Genomic DNA, 18370 nt, shown 5'->3' with positions numbered 1-18370 from the left:
GCCGCAGCGCCCGGGATGGCGGCGGCGGCCGGAGGAGGCCGCGGGGCGGGTGGCAGCGGGGCGTAGCGCCGGGCTCTCCGCCATGCCCAAGTACTACGAGGATAAGGAGGAGGACGGGCGCGCCTGCAGCGGCGTGAGGGAGGACCTGCGGCAGTGCCTGCTGGAGAGCCCCTGCGTCCTGCAGGTGAGCGCTGCTGCCTTTCCGGGCCAGAGGCCCGCAGGTCGCCCTTTTTGGGCCTCTTACCTTTTGTTCGCAGCAGTTTAGGGAATTACAGCTCCAGAGAAGAGCGCAGGTCACCGTACCGAAGCGAAATCCCCAGTGAACTTGTCTGAAGTTGGAAGTAAATGATCCTCAAAGGCCCCTTCCAACTCAAATTACTCAGTCGGCCAGAGCGTGGTGCTAATAACGTGGGTTGTGGGTCTGATCCCTGTATTGACCTTCCTTTAAGAGTTGGACTGGATGATCCTTGGAGGTGCTTTCCAACTCAGAATATTCTGATCTATGATTCTGTCAGGTGTTTTGATGTCTCTTTGATGAGCTGTAGAAATCAAATTTTTAATATTTCTTTTTTCATCTACTAGGAAAACAAAAGCCCTAAACAATGCTTGAGGGAAGGACACTGTAGGAGTTTGCAAGTGACATTCTTTGCATGCAAAAGATCAATGGTAAGTGGTGTGTCTTCTGCTACTGGCCTGCATGTTTCCTGTCCTTTTCCCTCTCTTTTTAATAAAATCACGTTATTTCAGTAAGGTGAGTGTCATTAAGCAGGCTCTTGCCTTTGAATCCTGATTAAACAATGGGTGTTGTACTCAGTTCTAATGAAGAAGAAGCTGCAGAGTAGGAAAAATTGGAAAAAAATGTTTAAATTGGGTTAGGCTTAGAACGTCACGGGTAGTGATGTAGCTGTTTTCACTATTTTTAGTAAAGTTTTGGGTTAAAAAATATTAGTAGATCAGGTAATTGTAAGAAAAAATGTAATCAAGTTATCTTTTGCCTATAAGATCTTTGAAAAAATCTATATAGAGAACATTTAAATGAAGAGAAGTAAGACTTTCACTGTTAAAGCAGGCCTTGCATTAAATTCATGTTGAGTGATTAGTTTTCTTGGAATACTAGAATTCATGATAAATAGCAGTTTATTTTTTAACATAATGAGCTATCCCTTATGGAAATGACTAGTCATCTTTTAAAATGTAAATTAGATAAAGTTTTTCTTGTTTTGATAGGAGTTCATTGTCCAGATTTTTTTTTGCTTGTGTTTCCATAACATTTAAAACCTATTTAAGATGTGGTAAAGATGCTATAAAAACTTTCCAAACATGAGAAATGCAGGGCTCATTTTTATTTTTATCTGATGAAGAGTGTACAGCTGAAATGGGATTTTTTTTTTCTTCCATTTTGTATTCGTTGTAGCAGCTTTTTGTACCTCTTCTATATGAACCGTATTAATCCATAAAGGAACAAATTATTATTTTAGTTTATGGGAAGGTGTGTATTTGAAGTTTGAAACGCCTGTATAAAACTACAGTAGCAACATATGTGTCTCCAGGTGATGTGTCTGTATTTTTCTGTCTGTTTTCTTTTCAAGGAAACAGAAAGTCTTATCAGAAATGTTGAAGTAGGGCCAAGGTTTAAAGTGAAAGCTGCTTGGTCATTGGACAAGCGGTGTCATCATGACTCCAGCTCTTTACAAATTTTGCTGCAGTTCTGAATTCTGGAAGAGGGTTAGTTAATGGTGGTGAAAAAAACCTCTTCAGTCTAATATCACAGTTGCAATCTGTCACTGCCATCTTCAAGATTGGCTATCTAAGTTCAGAATAATTCTCCTAAGATCAAAGTATGTTTTTCTGCTTCATTGGAAAGAACTTGCAGTTTAGCTTCTGTAAGTGCTGCACTGTGGCTTTTATTTTAGCTTTACCATCTTCTTTAGCCTTTCATTAAACGCTTTTTCTGTAATTGCCAAGAAAAACTTGCACATTTTACATGCTGAATATTGTTTCTGTTTTTACTGATTTATTTATATTTTTTCCAGAAACTTTGTGTATTTAAGTTATCCTTCTCCTCACAGACATTTGTAGTGACTCCTACTTCAACCCGATCTGAATTTTCCTCCTACACTTTATCAGTTATATTTGCAAAACTGATCTAAGCAGATTTACTCTGCCTTGTTTTTCATTGGTTCCTTGCCATGCTACTATGCTGTTCTATCATTTATATTGTTTATTTCAGAACACATAGGGCACTTAGCACATAATTTTAGTTTTGTGTGAGGTTTAAAATCATATAATGCCTCTTTCATCGGAATCCCCTGTGGCTTGTTGGCTATGTCACTAGTTTTCTTCTGCTTTATTCTGGCCTTTGTTCTGATGTTACAAAGTGCTAAGGTAGCACAAACACTCTACAATACCTCTTTAAGAAAATACCTGCTCTTAATATATTGTCTTCAATTTTCAGTTGGATACCAGGGCAAGATTCAGAGGAAGGAAGGGATACTGAAGTCCTCATCAAGAGATCTCGCCATGGAAATTTGGAGTTCATCAGCACTGTACACAAAACAGACTAAAATAAGAAGATGGTACCTGCTGCATCCTTTCATGCAGTGTTTTCATGGAAGGTATCTATATTCCAACAGATTGACCTGGATGTGCATTTAAATGTTAAAAAGAAGGCAAGCATAAAGCTACAAGTTCTGGCCAAAATTATTATCTGTCATGTACTTGGAATAAAAATTTGAAATCCAGAACAAGCTGCAGAAGTTGCAATTCTGTTTTGAAGTAAAGTTGCCATTTGTGACTCTACTGTAAATTCTGATTATGTTTTACTATTAGAAATAATAAAAGGCATGGAACTGGGAGTTCACTTGATGTGTTGAGGAAGAGTTTCCTTATTAGATGAGTATCTCAGAGGGTTTCTCATAATAGAACTATTTTCAGAGATGAGGAATTGACCAAGGTTGTAAAATGTGTGTGCAAGGTGCTTCCTCTCCAGTAAATTTGCTACCCAATAAAACTGTAATAGGTGGGAGTGGTGCTGTTTTTCAGTCCCACGCTGCTAAGGAAGTGGAATTTATGGGAGTTAGAAGCATTAAATAGTGCTTAAACCATGACTGTGGTAAATGTTAACTGGTTCTATATAAGACCTGCTTTTCCAGAGGAACATCTCCTTTTTCTTTCTTCAGCGTCCCCGCCTCTTTAAGTGTCAAACCTTTAAGAAATAAATGGTGTTGTAACTCTTACATGTGAAAGCTCAAATCACACAAGCTGATTAGAAGCAAGATAAGGAAATAATGAGAGGGGAGAGAGCCATAGTAACTTCTTTTCTTGGCTGAATTTATAGCCAAGTGTCTGATACACATTCAGTCTGAACAGATGTATGCAATGCTTTTTGTTTCTAAAACTGATGACTTCAGTGAATGAGCACATGTTGACTATTTAATTTTGTCTGTCTTAAGCAACTGTTCTGTAATGAGTCAGAGAATGTTTGTGTTCCTTGTATGTGTAGGACTTTATTTTTGCCACCTAAATCAACTCTGATTTCACATTTTTGTGTTCTGTTGATCATGTGGAAGCTAGTTCATTTGTTCAAGTGCTGTAAGCATCCTTTGTTTTCCACAGCCTACTTACCATATTATCTTTTTACATACACTAAGATGATAATTTATGTCTATAAGAATATTTTTATCTTAACACTGTAATTCCAAAGTATTACTCAGAAGCCTTTTCCATGGGGAAAAACATAAAAAAAGTTACTAAAAATAAATATAAAGCCAGATGGCAGGTATTTAAATGTCAGTTAGAGAGAGGAGTGGGAATGTTATGTGAGTTTGGTAGTCAAGGACTCTTTCATGGTATGCCCTAATGCATGGGTTTGTAGGTTGATTGTTCAAGTGATCTTTATTCCTTTCTCAGCCATAATCACTAAGCCTCTCCTAATGGTGCTGCAGCAACTCCTTTTGGAAGGGAGCAGAAACATTGCTACATCATAGACAAGACACATAGTTATTTCTAGTAATCAGATTGATCCATTGATTGATTGATTGTTAAATCTATTGGATATTTATGGATTTAATAATTAATAGAACACATGTATTATTTGATCCGGTAGAATGTTAGTGTCAAAACTTCCTAATGGTTCACTAAACTACCTAGGACAGTATGAAAATACTGTCAGGAATCAAAATACTGATTTGCTCAAGAGACTTATTCAATTCCAATATTGTGTAACATAATACTCTGTCTAAAGATAAGTAATTATATAATTGTCTTGGGACTTTGAGTACTGTCCTACTTGAGGGGTATTGATGCTCCTTTGAGAAAAATAATTAATTTCATTAATGCCTTAAGTCCTATGCATTTGATTACAGCTTTTTCCCTAATGCACAAAATGTTTTTATTTAAATGTATTGATGTTTTTATCATGTGCCTTGTGCTACATTATGGACTTTTACTAAAAAAAAAGATGCATGTTTCTATTCTTCGGTAGATTTTGCAAGATGGGATCTGTGAAATTGAGTTTTTGAGGACCAATTGTTGGCACGGTGCCAAAAGGCTAATACTAGTTTCAGAATCCTGAATATTAGCAGTGCTGCCAGTTTGTGTTGAATAAGTAAAGAAGAGAGTTTGCAAAGACCCTCACTGCTGCTCTTGTTCCTCTCATTTGTTTTCCATGATGGAGAGTCAGAGGGTGCTAGATGCTGTTGAGACTGACGTTGCAGGCTGTGGTTCTGTCAGTGTTAGGACCTGTCTGTGTTACAACATTCTGTTTCAGCAATTAAAATGTTCTCTCTGTGGTCAAGTCCTGCAAACACGGTTCTATTTACAGAGCTGTAAACACGTATTGCAGAGCTGCTCACATGTTTATGATCATAAAAAATAGGCTGTGGTCGTTTACTGTGAAAATTCTTTGGGCTGTTAACTGTTCTTTCAAGTCAGCACAGAGTGATAAGCAAATGATTCTGTTTAACAAAGGCCCACGCCTACCTACCTTGAAAAGCGAGAGAAAAGGGATTAGTGTTTAAAAAGTATCACACATCTAATATTTAAGATGTGCCTCTCAGAAGGAAAGACAAAGTATCTTTATAAAGCCCTCACTTTTGAAATATTTTCTGCACACAGACAGGGTGCATTTGTATTATAAAGGGCTTCAGTGAGTGGCACAAGAAATTGGTTGTCCAGTCTCTTTACTTCTTCAAGTTTCTGGAGAGTAGCAGGTTGGATGAGATGCTTTTTTTCAAAGAAAACATTTAAAATTATATGTTTTCAATGAAAGCCTGGAACAAACTAGATTGGCACCTTCTGCTTATAAGAGCAGCGTTAAATGAAGTCATCATCTAAAAATGCAGCCACAGAATGTAGGTGGTAAGCAATATCTGTTGTTCAAGCCTGTGGTTAGAAAGTTTACAAATACAGAACTGTAGCAGCTTTGTTAACATAATGAATTTTACACTGCCTTGATATTTGGTCATTTTGAATATGTGTATTTATTGTAAATATGTGTCTTGTCTAAAGCTGAAGAGCACAACAGCTTAATTCCAGTCGTAAGTTGTAGCTGACAGAATAATAACCAGAAGCTTTAAGATCCTTTCTCATTTTTCTGTCTCTGGCATGGTTTTATTGCAGATATCTTCAGAAAATCATTAACTGGTTATTCCTGTAAGTTGCACACTTCACAATTACTTGGTTGACAGTCTGTAGGAACAAAATTCTGTAAACATAGAGAGCAGCTTCTTGAAGTGGACTATGCTTTATTTTCAGGATTTACTGAAGGTTCATTTATAATGTTCTTGAACACTGAAAGTGAAAGAAGCAAAAAGGTTAGCATTTTAACAGTTGCTTAGTCAGGTCAGTAGAAGGTGATATATTTCAAGTAATAATGTATTTTAATAGCTGAACATTGGAAATACATTTTTATGTCAAGCTGAGGTTGGTGTATCCTGATGGAGGCTTTCATATGCAATATTCTTTTTTGGCTGGCCTGGAGGTACTAATGGGCTGTAGTGAAATGGAACGGAATAATTTCCCTCAAGATTTCTTAGTAACAGAGGAAATGATAGAAGTAAATCTCTGTGACCTAGAACAAGATTTTAAAAATCTGCAATATTGCTACTATTGCTTTTAAAGGAGCCACGGAAAAAAAGCAAAGCAGAAATTGGGTCATAATTCATAAGTTCTAATGATAAATTGTGCTACTGTAAAATTGTATGTGTTGTCTTTCATTACCACTCCAAGAAAGAGGAATATGAACTTTTCCTAGTCAATTTGTGACAGGAAATTTTGAGGCTTTTTTTGTGGGGAAAGTTTTGAAGTCTTTTTGAGGTCACAAAGGTCTTATATTTATTAGCTGTTTTCTCAAGGTTTTGTTTCTGTGGCAACCATACCTCACTGAGGGTCATAGCAGGATGTTTTCTGGGATTCTGAGTGGGAAGAAATCTGTTACAGGTCATTGGATTGTTGGCATGCTGAGGAAGATGAGAGTAAATAGTGCATTGAGGGGATTGATTATTGGATATGTAAAAATTTGTATTGCTCAATTTATGACCAAAAACTCCATAAAGCTCTTTATCAGCTGAGACTGGGCATTCAGGTCCCTTGCTGCTTTATATTAGTAGTTAAGGTAAGAGTTTGACACCTTTCATCCAGTCTGACTTTCTGTGAAGCTTTTTATGCCAGAGAAAGGCATCAGCTCTTGAAAATGGCATAAAATCTGATTATGTTTTCTCTTGATAGAATATTTCAATAGCCAGTAATCCATCTGTAGAAAGAGCATGTCTGTGTTGTGATTAGAATTTGACTTCAGTGTTCACTTCTGGGAGAAGAAGAGAGGATGGCTCTCCAAAGAGGTTAGCAGTGTCTTATGTTTTCCTGCAGGAATGCATTTGAAAGTTAAAAAATGAAAAAGAAAAAGATGCAATGAAATGCATGGATTGACTTCCAAGCTTGTCACTTGTGTTATACCTGCCTGCCTTAGTCTCATCACAGGGGAGGGGAGAAGATTTGCAATCTTCTTTTAGGAAGGAGGAAAACCTCTATTACTGATTTTTTCATTGATCTCTGTACAGGTAAAATCCCTGCTTTCTTTTTACACCATTGATTGTGCTTCCAAGGTGAGTGTCACATTTTGTCACTTTACACACCATGTTAAGTTGAAATCTTGTATTCAGTTCCCTGTCCCTTATGACCCTGACGCCTTTTTCAGAGTCAGTAGTGTTTTCACTCTGATATTTTCCCAGTGTATGGCTTGTTTTCCCAGGGTGTAGCTTTTTGTTCTTTTGCAAAATGATTAACCTGAGATGTGGCCACTGAAGAATAATAGAAGTTTTGAACAGCATGCTTTATCAGCTGTTGCAGAACTTCTGTGTGATGGCCCAGTTCTTTTGTTCATCATAACACAGTGATTCTCCACATCCTCTAACACTGGTGCAACATAAGGCCCTTCTGGTGCCTTGGGTTTTAGTGCTGTTACTATTCCCTAATACTAAATGAATATCAATAGTATCAAATGAATTAAATCAAATACTAAATGAATATCAATACTATCAATAGTAAACATTGTTCTTGCAGAGTCCTTGGTGGGAAGCTGTCCAAGTATGCTGTTTCCAAAGGTAGTACTTTGGTTGATGATGATTAATAATATCATCAGCTGTATGTAAATAAACTCTGGGGGTTTTTTTTCTGTCAGGATCTTTATTTAATTTGAAAGGTGCTAGTGACAAGATCTACTTGCTTTCCAGCTTGTTCTCACCAATTATATTTAATATTTTTATGTGAGGATGGCTTTCAGTTTGTATGGTATGCAGAAGAACTCTTATTTTGTGTCTCTTTGTTAAAAAATGTGGCAGAGTTCATTAGCTTTATGCTAAATGATGGGCAGATATAAATTCTGTGTGATTTTGAAGCAGGGAGTCCTTCATGGAATTTCACCAATGACATGCAGAAAGGAAAATGAAAAATTCAGTCTGCCTGTCCTGGCTTCTCCATCCCAGTTCAGATTATACTGGGGACTTCAGCTGGCAGCTTCCAGCATGAGGGAACTGCAACAGGCAAATTGAAATTCTTACACTAGAGCAGTGTTGGGACTGACTCAGCTGGTTCTTGGCAGCAGTCCTCTGCAGGTCATGCCCAGTTGGCTGGAGGCATCCAGACAAGTGTGTCTGTGTCTCACTGATTCCCCACTTCAGAGTCTTTTCCCCTCACCTCCCTCCTGGGAGTTCCCACAAGGTAACTTGTTAGTAACCAGTGTTCTCCTTGGCTTTTGTGCACCATGTAAAAATAACAGAATGAGCCAAAGCTGGACTTTGACCTCTTCTTACATTCTTTCAAATGACTCTTAACATTGCCTGAGCACGATAAATCTCTCACTGATAGCAGCGGGGTACAGAAATTGGTTAAGAAATGGAGCCCAGCTTCCAGCTACACAGCAATTTCAACATGTGCCTGTGAGTGAGACAGCTATCAAACAACTTCAAGTGTGGAAAATCATGGATGGATGGATGGAGGAAACATGCTCAAATGTATCAGTGTGAGCAACAAGACTAGGGAAGTAATTCTTCCCTTGTACTCCACACAGGTGAGGTCACACCTTGAGTGCTGTGTCCAGTTTTGGGCCCCTCAATTTGAGAAAAGCAATGAGGTGCTGGAGCACATCCAGAGAAGGGCAGTGCAGCTGATGAAGGGTCCGGAGCACAAGTCCTATGAGGAGCAGCTGAGGCTGTTTAGCCTGGAGAAACGGGGACTCAGGAGTGACCTTAGGTCTCTCTACAGCCACCTGAAAAGAGGCTGTAGCTGGGTGGGGGTCCGCCTCTACCCTCAGGCAACTAGCGACAGGACGAAAGGACGTAGTGATAAGCTGGGCATGGGGAAATTTAGTTTGGACATTAGGAAGAATTTCTTCTGCCTCCAATGCTGAACTGCAGATGAAGATACAAGAGAATCCTAGTCTCTATATTTTTGGATCCTCTGGAGCCGGAGATGACACCCTGGCTCGGGCGGGGGCAGCGCGAAGCGCTCCAGCACTGGCGGGCGGACGGACGGGCGGGCGATGCCGGCCCGGCTGAGGCCGCAGGGGGCCGGGCCAGGGCCGGGGCGGGGCCGCCGCTCCCGGCGCCGTCAGAGCGGGCGGGCGCCGGAGCCGCTGGGGGCGCGGGGCCGGCTGCTGCCGCGGGGCGGTGCCCGGCTAGCCGCGGCTGTGGAGGTGAGCGGTGGGTGCCGGCCGGGCGGCCGCGGGGCGGGGGGCAGCGGGAGAAGGCGCGGGGCGGGCGCCGAGCGCGGCGGGGTGGTGCGGCTGCGGCGGGAGGCGGCTCCGCGCCGGGCGCGCACGGCCGAGCCCCCATCTTGGGGAGGGGAGGCCCTGCCCGCCCGGTTCGGCGGCCGGCGTTGTCACCGGCAGCGCTGCCGGCTCTGGCCGTGCGCGCTCGGCCCGAGCCGTGGCTCGTCCCGAGCCGTGCCGGGCTGCGGCGGTGCGCGCAAACAGCGTGCGTGGAAGGTGCAGCGCGTAAACAGCCGCCTCCGGGGGGGACGCGGGAGCGAGACAGCGGTCACAGGGATGATGATGTTTAACCTCCCCTAATTTGTTACAGGCCAGGGTTCACGATTCCTTTCCCATTTTGAGAAGCCTTAAAAGGAAGCAGGTTGTGTGTTTAGTTTGGTGCATATTTCAGATTTTTGCCTGTTTATTGGGCTGGAATATGGTTGTGAAATATGGTAGAAATGCCTTTGCAGTACTAATGCACCATCATCCGTCTTATGGTGGGTTTGGCGGAGCAGCGCTAAGAATGAACTTGAAGCTTTAGCCCAGTGGCATACATTCCCCCCACACCATGAGTAAAGTCAATATATGCTGAGCAGAGCCCAGTTTGCACTGCAGAGACGCTAGAGGGGATTTTGCCTGCGTGGTCCAGCACGGTGTTGACAGAAGCTCTCCATCCGCAGGCCGGTATCATCCTTCTGCAGAAGCCTCTGCTGTTGAGCTTGTCTAGGCTAGCTGTAGAGACCCAGCTGGGAGGGTCTTGCTGGGTTACTTCTTAAGCAACAGAGGCAAAGACTCATCTTTGTCTTTGTCTGCCCTCAAACTCTAGAAAACCCTGTTGTGCTGAAAACAAGATTACTGTGCAGTTTCCCACTGCAGAACAGCTGATTGCTAACGCTTTTCACAAAAGCTCTTAATTAAAAGCTTATTAAGTTTTTCTTCCTGCTTCTGAAGATCTTAATTCAGTGGACCGCCTTGCTTCTAGGAACTTAAAGAATGCAATATCTTGCCAATTTTTTCACAAGTATCTCTGACTCTCTTATGCAAATGTTAGGTGGGAGCAAATGGCGGGGGGGGGTGCATATGTATTTTTGGCAGGAACTTGACATTTAGTGTTCTTAAATTTAGAAGTTCTGGCACTTTGAAACTTTGAGGTGGATGTGACCTCTTTTACTCACTGTTCCCTGCTGCAGTACTAAGTTGATAGCAAATAATGATTTCAAGGCTGTTTTCAAGTATCTGTATCCAGGCTGCATGTATTTTGCTAGATACATGACAACTTTGCTTCTGATTTAATTTATTTTTAATGAACTAATTTTAACTTAATGTGTAGTGGGTGGTAGCTTGCAGGGAGCCATGGAGAAACAAAGAACCCTGCCAAAGTGTGGCAAAAGAACCATGTGATCTTCAGAGGGTGTTGGGCTCCCTTACTGAAGACAGTGATGACACCTCTGCAGAAACTTGCATATTTTACATCTGTCTAATTTGCTGTCAGTTGAGACTGAAGGCTGTACCCCTTCTCAGGTAGCAGAATTTTTAGTCTTAAGATCTCAGATATATTGAGGGTTGGATGTCATTAATCATCTCTTAGACCTGTACAAGTCCAGTCTGATTGTACAGATGCTGTATTAAATGGAGGTTCTCCCTGTGAACTGACTGCTAGGAGAAATGACTTCTTTGTTTCCTACATGTTCTGGTTCCTTAGTCTCTGTATTATTTTACTAGAATTAGGAAGGAAAATGAGAAGGCCAGGGATCCCCTTTCGGTTCTTGTTTCCTTGTTAAGATTTAATTCAGGCTTCTGGGCTGTGCTCTGGTACAGCAAATTTTAATTGCCCAATTAAAACTGTGTAAGTTGCACTGTTAGAATATAACACTTTAGGACCCCCTTTGCAGATATCTCTGTTGGAAAAAAATCTGTTTCTTGACTGGATATGAAGAGCAATTGCCATGCTTGGGGATGAAGTTTGAAACCTCTACCTGTTGTATTTGAAGAGAGATGAGAGATCAAATAATATAGGCAGCACAGCTCAGAACTCTGTCTTACACGTTCTTTGCTTCTGCTTGCCACTTCCCTTCCTGTTTCTTGTCTGATAAACTGAATTTCCTCTCCATTGTTGGATTATCTACCTAAATCTCAAACAGACATCCTTTGCAGAAACATTGTTTGAAAATGTTGTTGACCTTGGAAGAAGAAAGCTTCTGTCTGCACATCTCTCAGTCAGATAGACATAGCCTCAAAAGTATTTAAATTGCACCTATTGCTGCTTTATCTAATACAATAAGCTCTTTCCTACAGATGAAGTTGATTCTTCTGGCTCTCAGATGGAAGGAGGGATTTCCCTTTTCTTTTTCACAGGCACCTCCTGCCACCGCTGCCTTCCTTCCTTTGCTTCCCATGCTCTGTTCTCTGCAGTGCTTTGCTTGCTGTGGGAAGTGTCACCACAGGCTGGTGGCATGTGAGGCAAAACCATGCCACAGTCAAGACAAAGCAGGGTGACAATGAAGAGCAAATCAATTGAAGTGCAGAAAATGACAGGAATGTTGTAAATTCAGGACACGACCGAGAGGAGGGCGTGTGTCTTGACTGCACAGGGGAGTGGTAGGGTCATAGTCTTTGTGGTTTGTGTTGTACACGGTAAGGGAGGTATCCAGGAGATAAGGCAAACACTCCAGGCTTTCCTGGCAATTACTGCTTGCTTTTCCCTGTACCATAAAGTAATGACATTGCCTGAGCCAACACAGCTGGACATTGTGCTTCTGTCAGCACATCAATCCAGCTACTTTGGTCTCTCACAGAGGAAAGGCAGGTGCCAGTACTACAGAAATATGTTAGCACTTCCTGAAAACAGCATTTGAGGCTTTCAGAAAAGTATATTCACTCAGCTAGAGGGCTGTTTCTGGACTTCTACTGAGTGTGAAATTCTTGAATTTATGATGATTTTACCAAATATGCAATAAATAGTGAACTGGGAAATTGAAGTAGCAAGGTACATCCTAACTTTGCTAAAACCATCTTGATGATATATGAGAAAGTAACGTAGTTTTTTCCTGAATTTCCAGGCAAGTTGAGATCTTGACCTTAGGTGAGAGAGACTTTCTCTCCAGCTCATAGAATGTGACCAAGGATTTCTGTGCAACAGAGGTTTGTAAATGTGCATCAGTATTCACCAAAAGTACTCATTATGTACAGCAGTGATATACTGCTAAGACCTTGTATGAAACCAGCAGGATATTTTCAAAAAAACATTGACATTCTTGAGCTGTTACATTTAGACCTGGCCCACTTGTGCCCTTCAATGTTCTTGTATATCTCACAAATGCCTGCATCTTGTTTGTGCATCTGCTGCTGTGGTGTGCTGACAGAGAAGCCTGTTGAGTGTGAGTTGTTTCTCACTAAATACAGCTGTGTTCTTCCAGTTTGCTGCAGACAGAGCAGATTACCTCTGTTGTGAAGAAGGTAACCAAGTGAAGTGAAAGGGAATAGCATAGGAGAAAAGGAGTGGGGATATAGAGGAGGGCTGTGAAGGGAAGTGAGTGTAGAGGATAGGACAGTACAGGAAGGAGGACAGATAGTGATAGGAAAAATTCGTCATGTTCCTTCATGTTTCTCATCGAGGTTTTGTAGCATTTTCCAATGGAGCATTTTGGAGCTGTAATTTCTGAAAAAAATCTGAAGTATCCCAAACCTGTAGGTCTAGCTGGGGTGTGCTTGGGGGGGATGCAACAGCAGGGGCTGGGCTTCCCTGGCCAAATGCATCCTGAGTCTGAGCATATGGGAAGCAAGTGGGGCTGTGTCATTCTGAGTGAGAACCTGCAGACAGAGGCCTGCTACAAGGTTTGTGTGCTGCTAACTCCCATTGCTAGGTAAGAGGTTTTAGAGCTGTTGGGGCCATCAGCTCTCACAATCACAGGTATTTTTATCTTCCTTAACAAAATAATATGTGTTAGTTACCGTGCATCTAAAATTTTAGAAGAATAATTATTCTTCCCACAGTATGACTAATTATAGGAAGCATGTATGTACAGATGTTGCAAATCTTTGGAAACAGCACACTTCAATTCCTTGGGGAAGTTTATAGTTAGGTGCCCTTACTGCAATGTAGCAAACTGCAGAATCCTGCAACTATAACCAGTTCCTGTGAATGCCTCTGCACGTGCTCAGTTCCCACCCTTTATGCAAGGCCTAAGTCCAGATTAATTCTGTGCTTGAAAAACTGTTTTTCCTGGCTCTACTCTGTTGTTTCACTGAGTTTTCTCTAACTTCCTTCCAGCAAAATGAAATGTGATTAGAAAGAATTTCTAATAACCTGGATTTTCTCCTTGCCGTGAGTAGAACAAGTCTCTAAGGCAGAAATTGCAGCTAGGAGTGGAGACACAGAGATTTGATGAGAGTTTGTTCTTCCACTCATTCTCTGTTGTTAAATCTATTGTGTTGAAATGCAGTGCTGGGTTTACTGCTAAGGTTAGGCACTGGATCTTTCTATAATTCCTGTCAGTGTTTGCTTTCTATAATTCCTGTTTGTGTTGGCAGTCTGAAGCTTGGATTCAAACTTAAGAAGAATTTTTAAATGATTGTCCAGTCTTTAAGAGTTAAAATAAGACTTCAGAATGAAAAGGCTTTGTATCAGGTATTTTAAAAATACTTAGCCTATTTGGAGTCTCTTCTGTTCTTTTTCCACCTCTTTTTCTACATTTTCTCTGTGATGACCAGTGTTAAGAGAATAATTTTTCATAGTTTGTTCAGCCTCTTAATTTTTCACAGTGCTCTTTCAAAAACCAACCTGGGGAGTGGGGGTGACGTTTGTGTTGTGCTGAATAGAGTAGCTATTGATCTCTAAAAATGTCTAAAGATTTAATTTTTTTTTTACTTTTCCCCCTTACCCACCTACGTTTTGTCTTGCCAGTAACAATTCTTTCAATCATGTAGCTACTTTTTACATTCATTCGGCTGGAAACTACTGCTTCCCACAGCAGGGCAGGTGGAAAGAAATGTGTCCCTACGCTTCAGCAACTTTAGTGCAAAGTTCAGCGGCTTAATTTAAACTGTTGGCTTGACATTTCTGAAGAGTGTTCACTAGATCTGGTCCATTGACTTTGCTTGGGAGACTGTAAACTTGAACAGCAGTGTGGTAATATGTTCAGTCACCAGAGCTACTTGCCAAGCTTCTAGTGCCATTTTTCTGTTATATTTTTTACCACAAAGTGCTAAGTGCTAGTGCACTGTTAATTCTGATAACACTTCTGTAAATATTAAAACTTACTTGTACATTGCATAATTTCTTTTTTAAAAGATTCTCGCATGTTGTCTTGTAGAAGATGCTACACATAAAATGTAAAATCTGGCATAAGTCTTCCTGTCCAAGTCCAGAAGTCTGTAGAGCATTTCTCAGCATTTCCATTTTTGAGAATGGACATTATCTGCACAAGAGAATTATCTCATGGCTTACAGGTTTTATGGGTCACTTTTTAAAGTTCAAAATTGTACGGTATCACACAGACAGTTACAGCAACAATGAATATGATACCAGTAGATGATAATTTCAGTAGAAAAGCCTTATATATATTTTTATATATACATGTATGTTTAAAAGATGGTGTCACAGATAGAAGCTGGACAGATTTTGGTCTGTGACAACTCCCTGTAGACTCATGAACTTGCTTTGTTTTCCACTCACATATTTCTAATAACATGGTCCTTGAGGTTTTGCAGTGATCATCACTTCTAATCCCAAAGTGTGGGTGGACCACCCATCATTATTTCTGAGACTGGGAGAAGTGTTTGGAACTGCTTCCCTGCCAAATGGAAAGCAATGCTGCTCCATATAAACCTGACAGTTTAGAGGCATGAATACAGCATTGTAAACTGCAAATGACCCAAACTGCTGTCAAAAGAGCTGTCTTAAAAGAGCAATCTATGTAGCCAGAGTTTAGCCTTGTGGATTCCAATTAGGCTAAATCTTTAGTTAGATGATTTACTTTTCTCTTGTTGTGTTTAGTGCACTGGAGGGGGTCTAATCTGGGGATGAACTGTTCTCATGGGGATGAACTCACTGTGACTATCAGTGAGTGTAAGAGCTTTATTTGTTGCAGAAATTGGAAGTTGTACAGCCATCAAAGCAGGAGATTAAAGGAAAAGGAGGACAAAATTGTTTTTTTAATTGAGAGCTGCATCCTTCCAGAGGCCTGTGACACAACTCTACCATTCCTCAGAGTTTCTGTGGTGCAAGGCAAGTCTGAAAATTTTCTTTTTGTCATTGGTCAGTAGAATATTTCTCAGATTTTGTCTGCCTGATTTAAGATCTTGTTTCAGTTTCATAGAATATCTAAGCCCTCCCATCTATTACTGCATATATTATGTAAGAGTCTGTATACTTCCAGTGTTGAATCATGGGTGTCTTGAGTTGGACACCCAGTCTAGTTGGTACTTTATTCTTTCTGCAGAAGCTGGCTGGTTCTCCCTTGAAATCTGTGTCCAGTATCTCTTCCATTTTCAGAGATGGTTCCCAGCCTCCTTGCACTAGTTTAGACTGCTCCCTTGGGTTATTCTCCTTATGCTACTTGTCCCATCTCTTTGGTCTGCCCATTTTTGGCAATTTCTCAACTCTTTACTGCAAATATTCCTCTCAGCCAAGTTGTGTCTGACTTTATTTCTGGCTCCAAACATCAGTCCTGGTCTTCTGATAACTTGCCAGTATTGCTCTTCAGTTACTTTTTCTACTCCTTTGGTTTGGCCATTTTTACCTGTGTTTTTGAATTTCTTATCCCTGAAGGCTTGTTGTAGAAATACAGGTTCTGTTGGCCAAGTTCAATATTTAGCCAAATATTGAATGATTATTATAAGAAACTGTCTTCTGAACCTCTTGGGGTGCCTGTAAGGCAGTGCATGTGCAGCTATGGTACCTGTGGAAATCAAGAGTGCTCATTCTTTTTGCATCTTTGGAGATTTTAGTTGTGAATTAACCTCTACCAGATCTGTGTTTACTGTGACTTTTTAAAGGATTACAATAGAAAGGAAAGACTTACAGTTGGTTGTTTTTGCTTTCTTTTCATATTATGCAAAATGTTTTTTCTTTAGACCTTACTCATGGTAGCAACTGAACTGTTTGAGCTGAAACTGATGATTGTTCTTTAAAGAACAGTCTGAGACAAACACTCAGCATGAAAAATTTCTGGGCACACACTTTGGAAAAATGTCAGCAAGTGAAAAGAATGGTCTTTTAAGAAGTGGCACTGAGCAGGCGTAGTTACAGGCACAGATGCTGCTGGTCCCACCTTCTGATTGCTCCTCTTGTGCTGAACAATTAGAAAGTGCTTTACAAACTGTTCATTCACTTCTGAGGAGCCTGTGTATCCCAGCTGTTGTTCAGTGGCATGGCAGTGTAATGTTTGACATGCATATAAGAGGTTTTTAAAATAGTGTGGGACTAGTGATGGCATTTAAGTGACTTGGCCATTAGAAAAATAGGGGAAATCTTGTGTTAAGGAGGAACTGCTTTCACTGTAAACAGAGATTTTCCTTCTCTTCCCCTTTAGGTAAGAATAGTGGAAATGTTGAAGTGCACCTTTGCTTTGTTGTCTAGAAAATCCCTTTCTCTTCCCAAGCAATGTACCTTTTCTCAAACAACCATGAGGAAACATTTGTTGAGCAATAACCCAAAATGTATGGTTGCTGCCATCAAAGCTGTTAGCACTCTAAGTTGTTACTTAGAGTGTTTTATTTCTAGTAATAGACAAACTTCATCTTACAAAGTTTGTAAGACTTGAGAAAACTACATATGCTCTGATTGAATATTTCTACAATATGTTTCTTTTGGCAAGAACAGATTACCCAAGAATACGTGTTCCTGTTAGTTTGACCTAGTCTGTATTTTAGTGAAATTACCCTTTCCAAGAAGTAACAGTAAGAACTGTATTTCTGCTAGAAATACTAGTGGCTGTGCTAGCAGTGCTAGAGACACAGACATCCAGCATGAGCTACGGATTTACAGCTTCACTTGATCTAGAGATGGATATGGAAAAAAGCCTTGTTAATTTTATCTCAAGTTCTCACTTTGTAATTGCTGTGTCATGGTGTTTTGAAATGTTCTGTACTTAATATATGAATGGCAGGTTACAGTTCTGTGTTCCCAAGAGGCTTTCAAGCTGGAAGCAAGCAATCTTTTATGACCAGAAGATTGTATATTCTATAAAAAGAAAACACAGCAAAATACAGTCAGTCAAGGGGAGTTTCAGGAATAGCAGAATTTCAGGTGACACACAGCATGCTATTTTACTGTATTTAATGGAGATCTCCACTTGACATGCCTTTTGTAATTCCACTGTTCTTGGATCTGTAGGCTTTGTGGTTTTCTCAGCCATAACCCTAAGGGTAACCCTAACCCTAAATGGAGCAGGCTAAGGTTCCCAGCACATGGGTAGTGCCAAGGAAAATGATGTGGAGGGAGCAATGTTGTGGCAGTGCCTTACTCCCCTTGGTCTGATACTTCCCATCTGAGACCTGCTGCTGAGATTTATAAATTAGAGTGTGTGAACAGTTGGTATAACTAATAATAATTAAAAATAAATGGTGTGATCTGAGGATTAGAGGAACCAAGAAGAGCTAAAAAAAACATCTATTTTCTTGCCTTTTTTGTTGTTTGTTTTGTTTGTTTGTTTGTTGTTTAGCATCCTGGTTAGGGAAACCTTGAAGATTTATTCCTCTAGAGGGAGTAATGTTGTGTGGCCCTGGAAGGAGGCAAGCTTCAGTTTACCTAAAATGTTGCAAGAGCTTGGGAATAAAAAAAAGAAAATAAAAGTCTTACTTTTATAAGTAGAAGGGAAAAGTGTTACTTCTATAAGTAGATGGAAAAGGGGATTTTTCTTTTTCAATGACCCCTTTTTCGTCATTGCTACAGTCATGATTCCACATTGGAATTAGACTAGAATTTGGATCAGTTGAAACAGGGAAGCTGTGAAGGTGGCAAGAGATATATGCCTGAACAGCAAGGGTACTTGCAGAGCACAAGTTGAGAGGCATGGTCTGCCTGAGAAAGTTTGGCAGGATTATGTATCAGTTCTAGGCTCACCGACTTTAAAAGACCTTGATGTTAGTTTATGGATAATATAGGGAAAATATAATTTAGCT

General features: G+C 40.6%; 2 protein-coding genes across 7 annotated transcripts in view; both read left to right on the top strand.

Annotated features, from left to right (window-relative positions):
• The first annotated feature begins 41 nt into the window (after positions 1 to 41).
• On the top strand, positions 42 to 2860 carry LOC103812348 (cytochrome c oxidase assembly factor 5). Its single transcript, XM_009085399.4, has 3 exons — positions 42 to 184; positions 583 to 666; positions 2456 to 2860. The coding sequence occupies exons 1-3, from the start codon at positions 83 to 85 to the stop codon at positions 2495 to 2497; spliced, it is 228 nt and encodes a 75-aa protein (XP_009083647.1). The 5' UTR covers positions 42 to 82; the 3' UTR covers positions 2498 to 2860.
• A 6216-nt stretch (positions 2861 to 9076) lies between these two features.
• The window catches only part of INPP4A (inositol polyphosphate-4-phosphatase type I A), a 110584-nt gene continuing 101290 nt past the window's right edge, over positions 9077 to 18370 (top strand). For 4 of the 6 annotated variants that reach the window (XM_050975612.1, XM_030235133.2, XM_030235130.2 and 1 more), the window contains exon 1: positions 9077 to 9190. The gene's annotated coding sequence lies outside the window, so the exon portion shown is untranslated. The remainder of the gene's footprint in view (positions 9191 to 18370) is intronic. The other 2 variants (XM_030235134.2, XM_030235131.2) reach the window with 1 other exon arrangement.

The sequence above is a fragment of the Serinus canaria genome, chromosome 1 (genome assembly GCF_022539315.1).
Source record: "Serinus canaria isolate serCan28SL12 chromosome 1, serCan2020, whole genome shotgun sequence".
NCBI classification, from domain to species: Eukaryota; Metazoa; Chordata; class Aves; order Passeriformes; family Fringillidae; genus Serinus; species Serinus canaria.
This window is presented reverse-complemented; position numbering and strand designations above follow the sequence as displayed.

What these genes read in the sequence shown, in the direction of transcription:
- LOC103812348 (XM_009085399.4), top strand. Translation starts at nt 83, where the DNA reads ATGCCCAAGTACTACGAGGATAAGGAGGAGGACGGGCGCGCCTGCAGC. An exon ending in AGAGCCCCTGCGTCCTGCAG is followed by an intron (nt 185 to 582) that starts GTGAGCGCTGCT and finishes TTCATCTACTAG; the next exon opens with GAAAACAAAAGCCCTAAACA. An exon ending in TTGCATGCAAAAGATCAATG is followed by an intron (nt 667 to 2,455) that starts GTAAGTGGTGTG and finishes TTCAATTTTCAG; the next exon opens with TTGGATACCAGGGCAAGATT.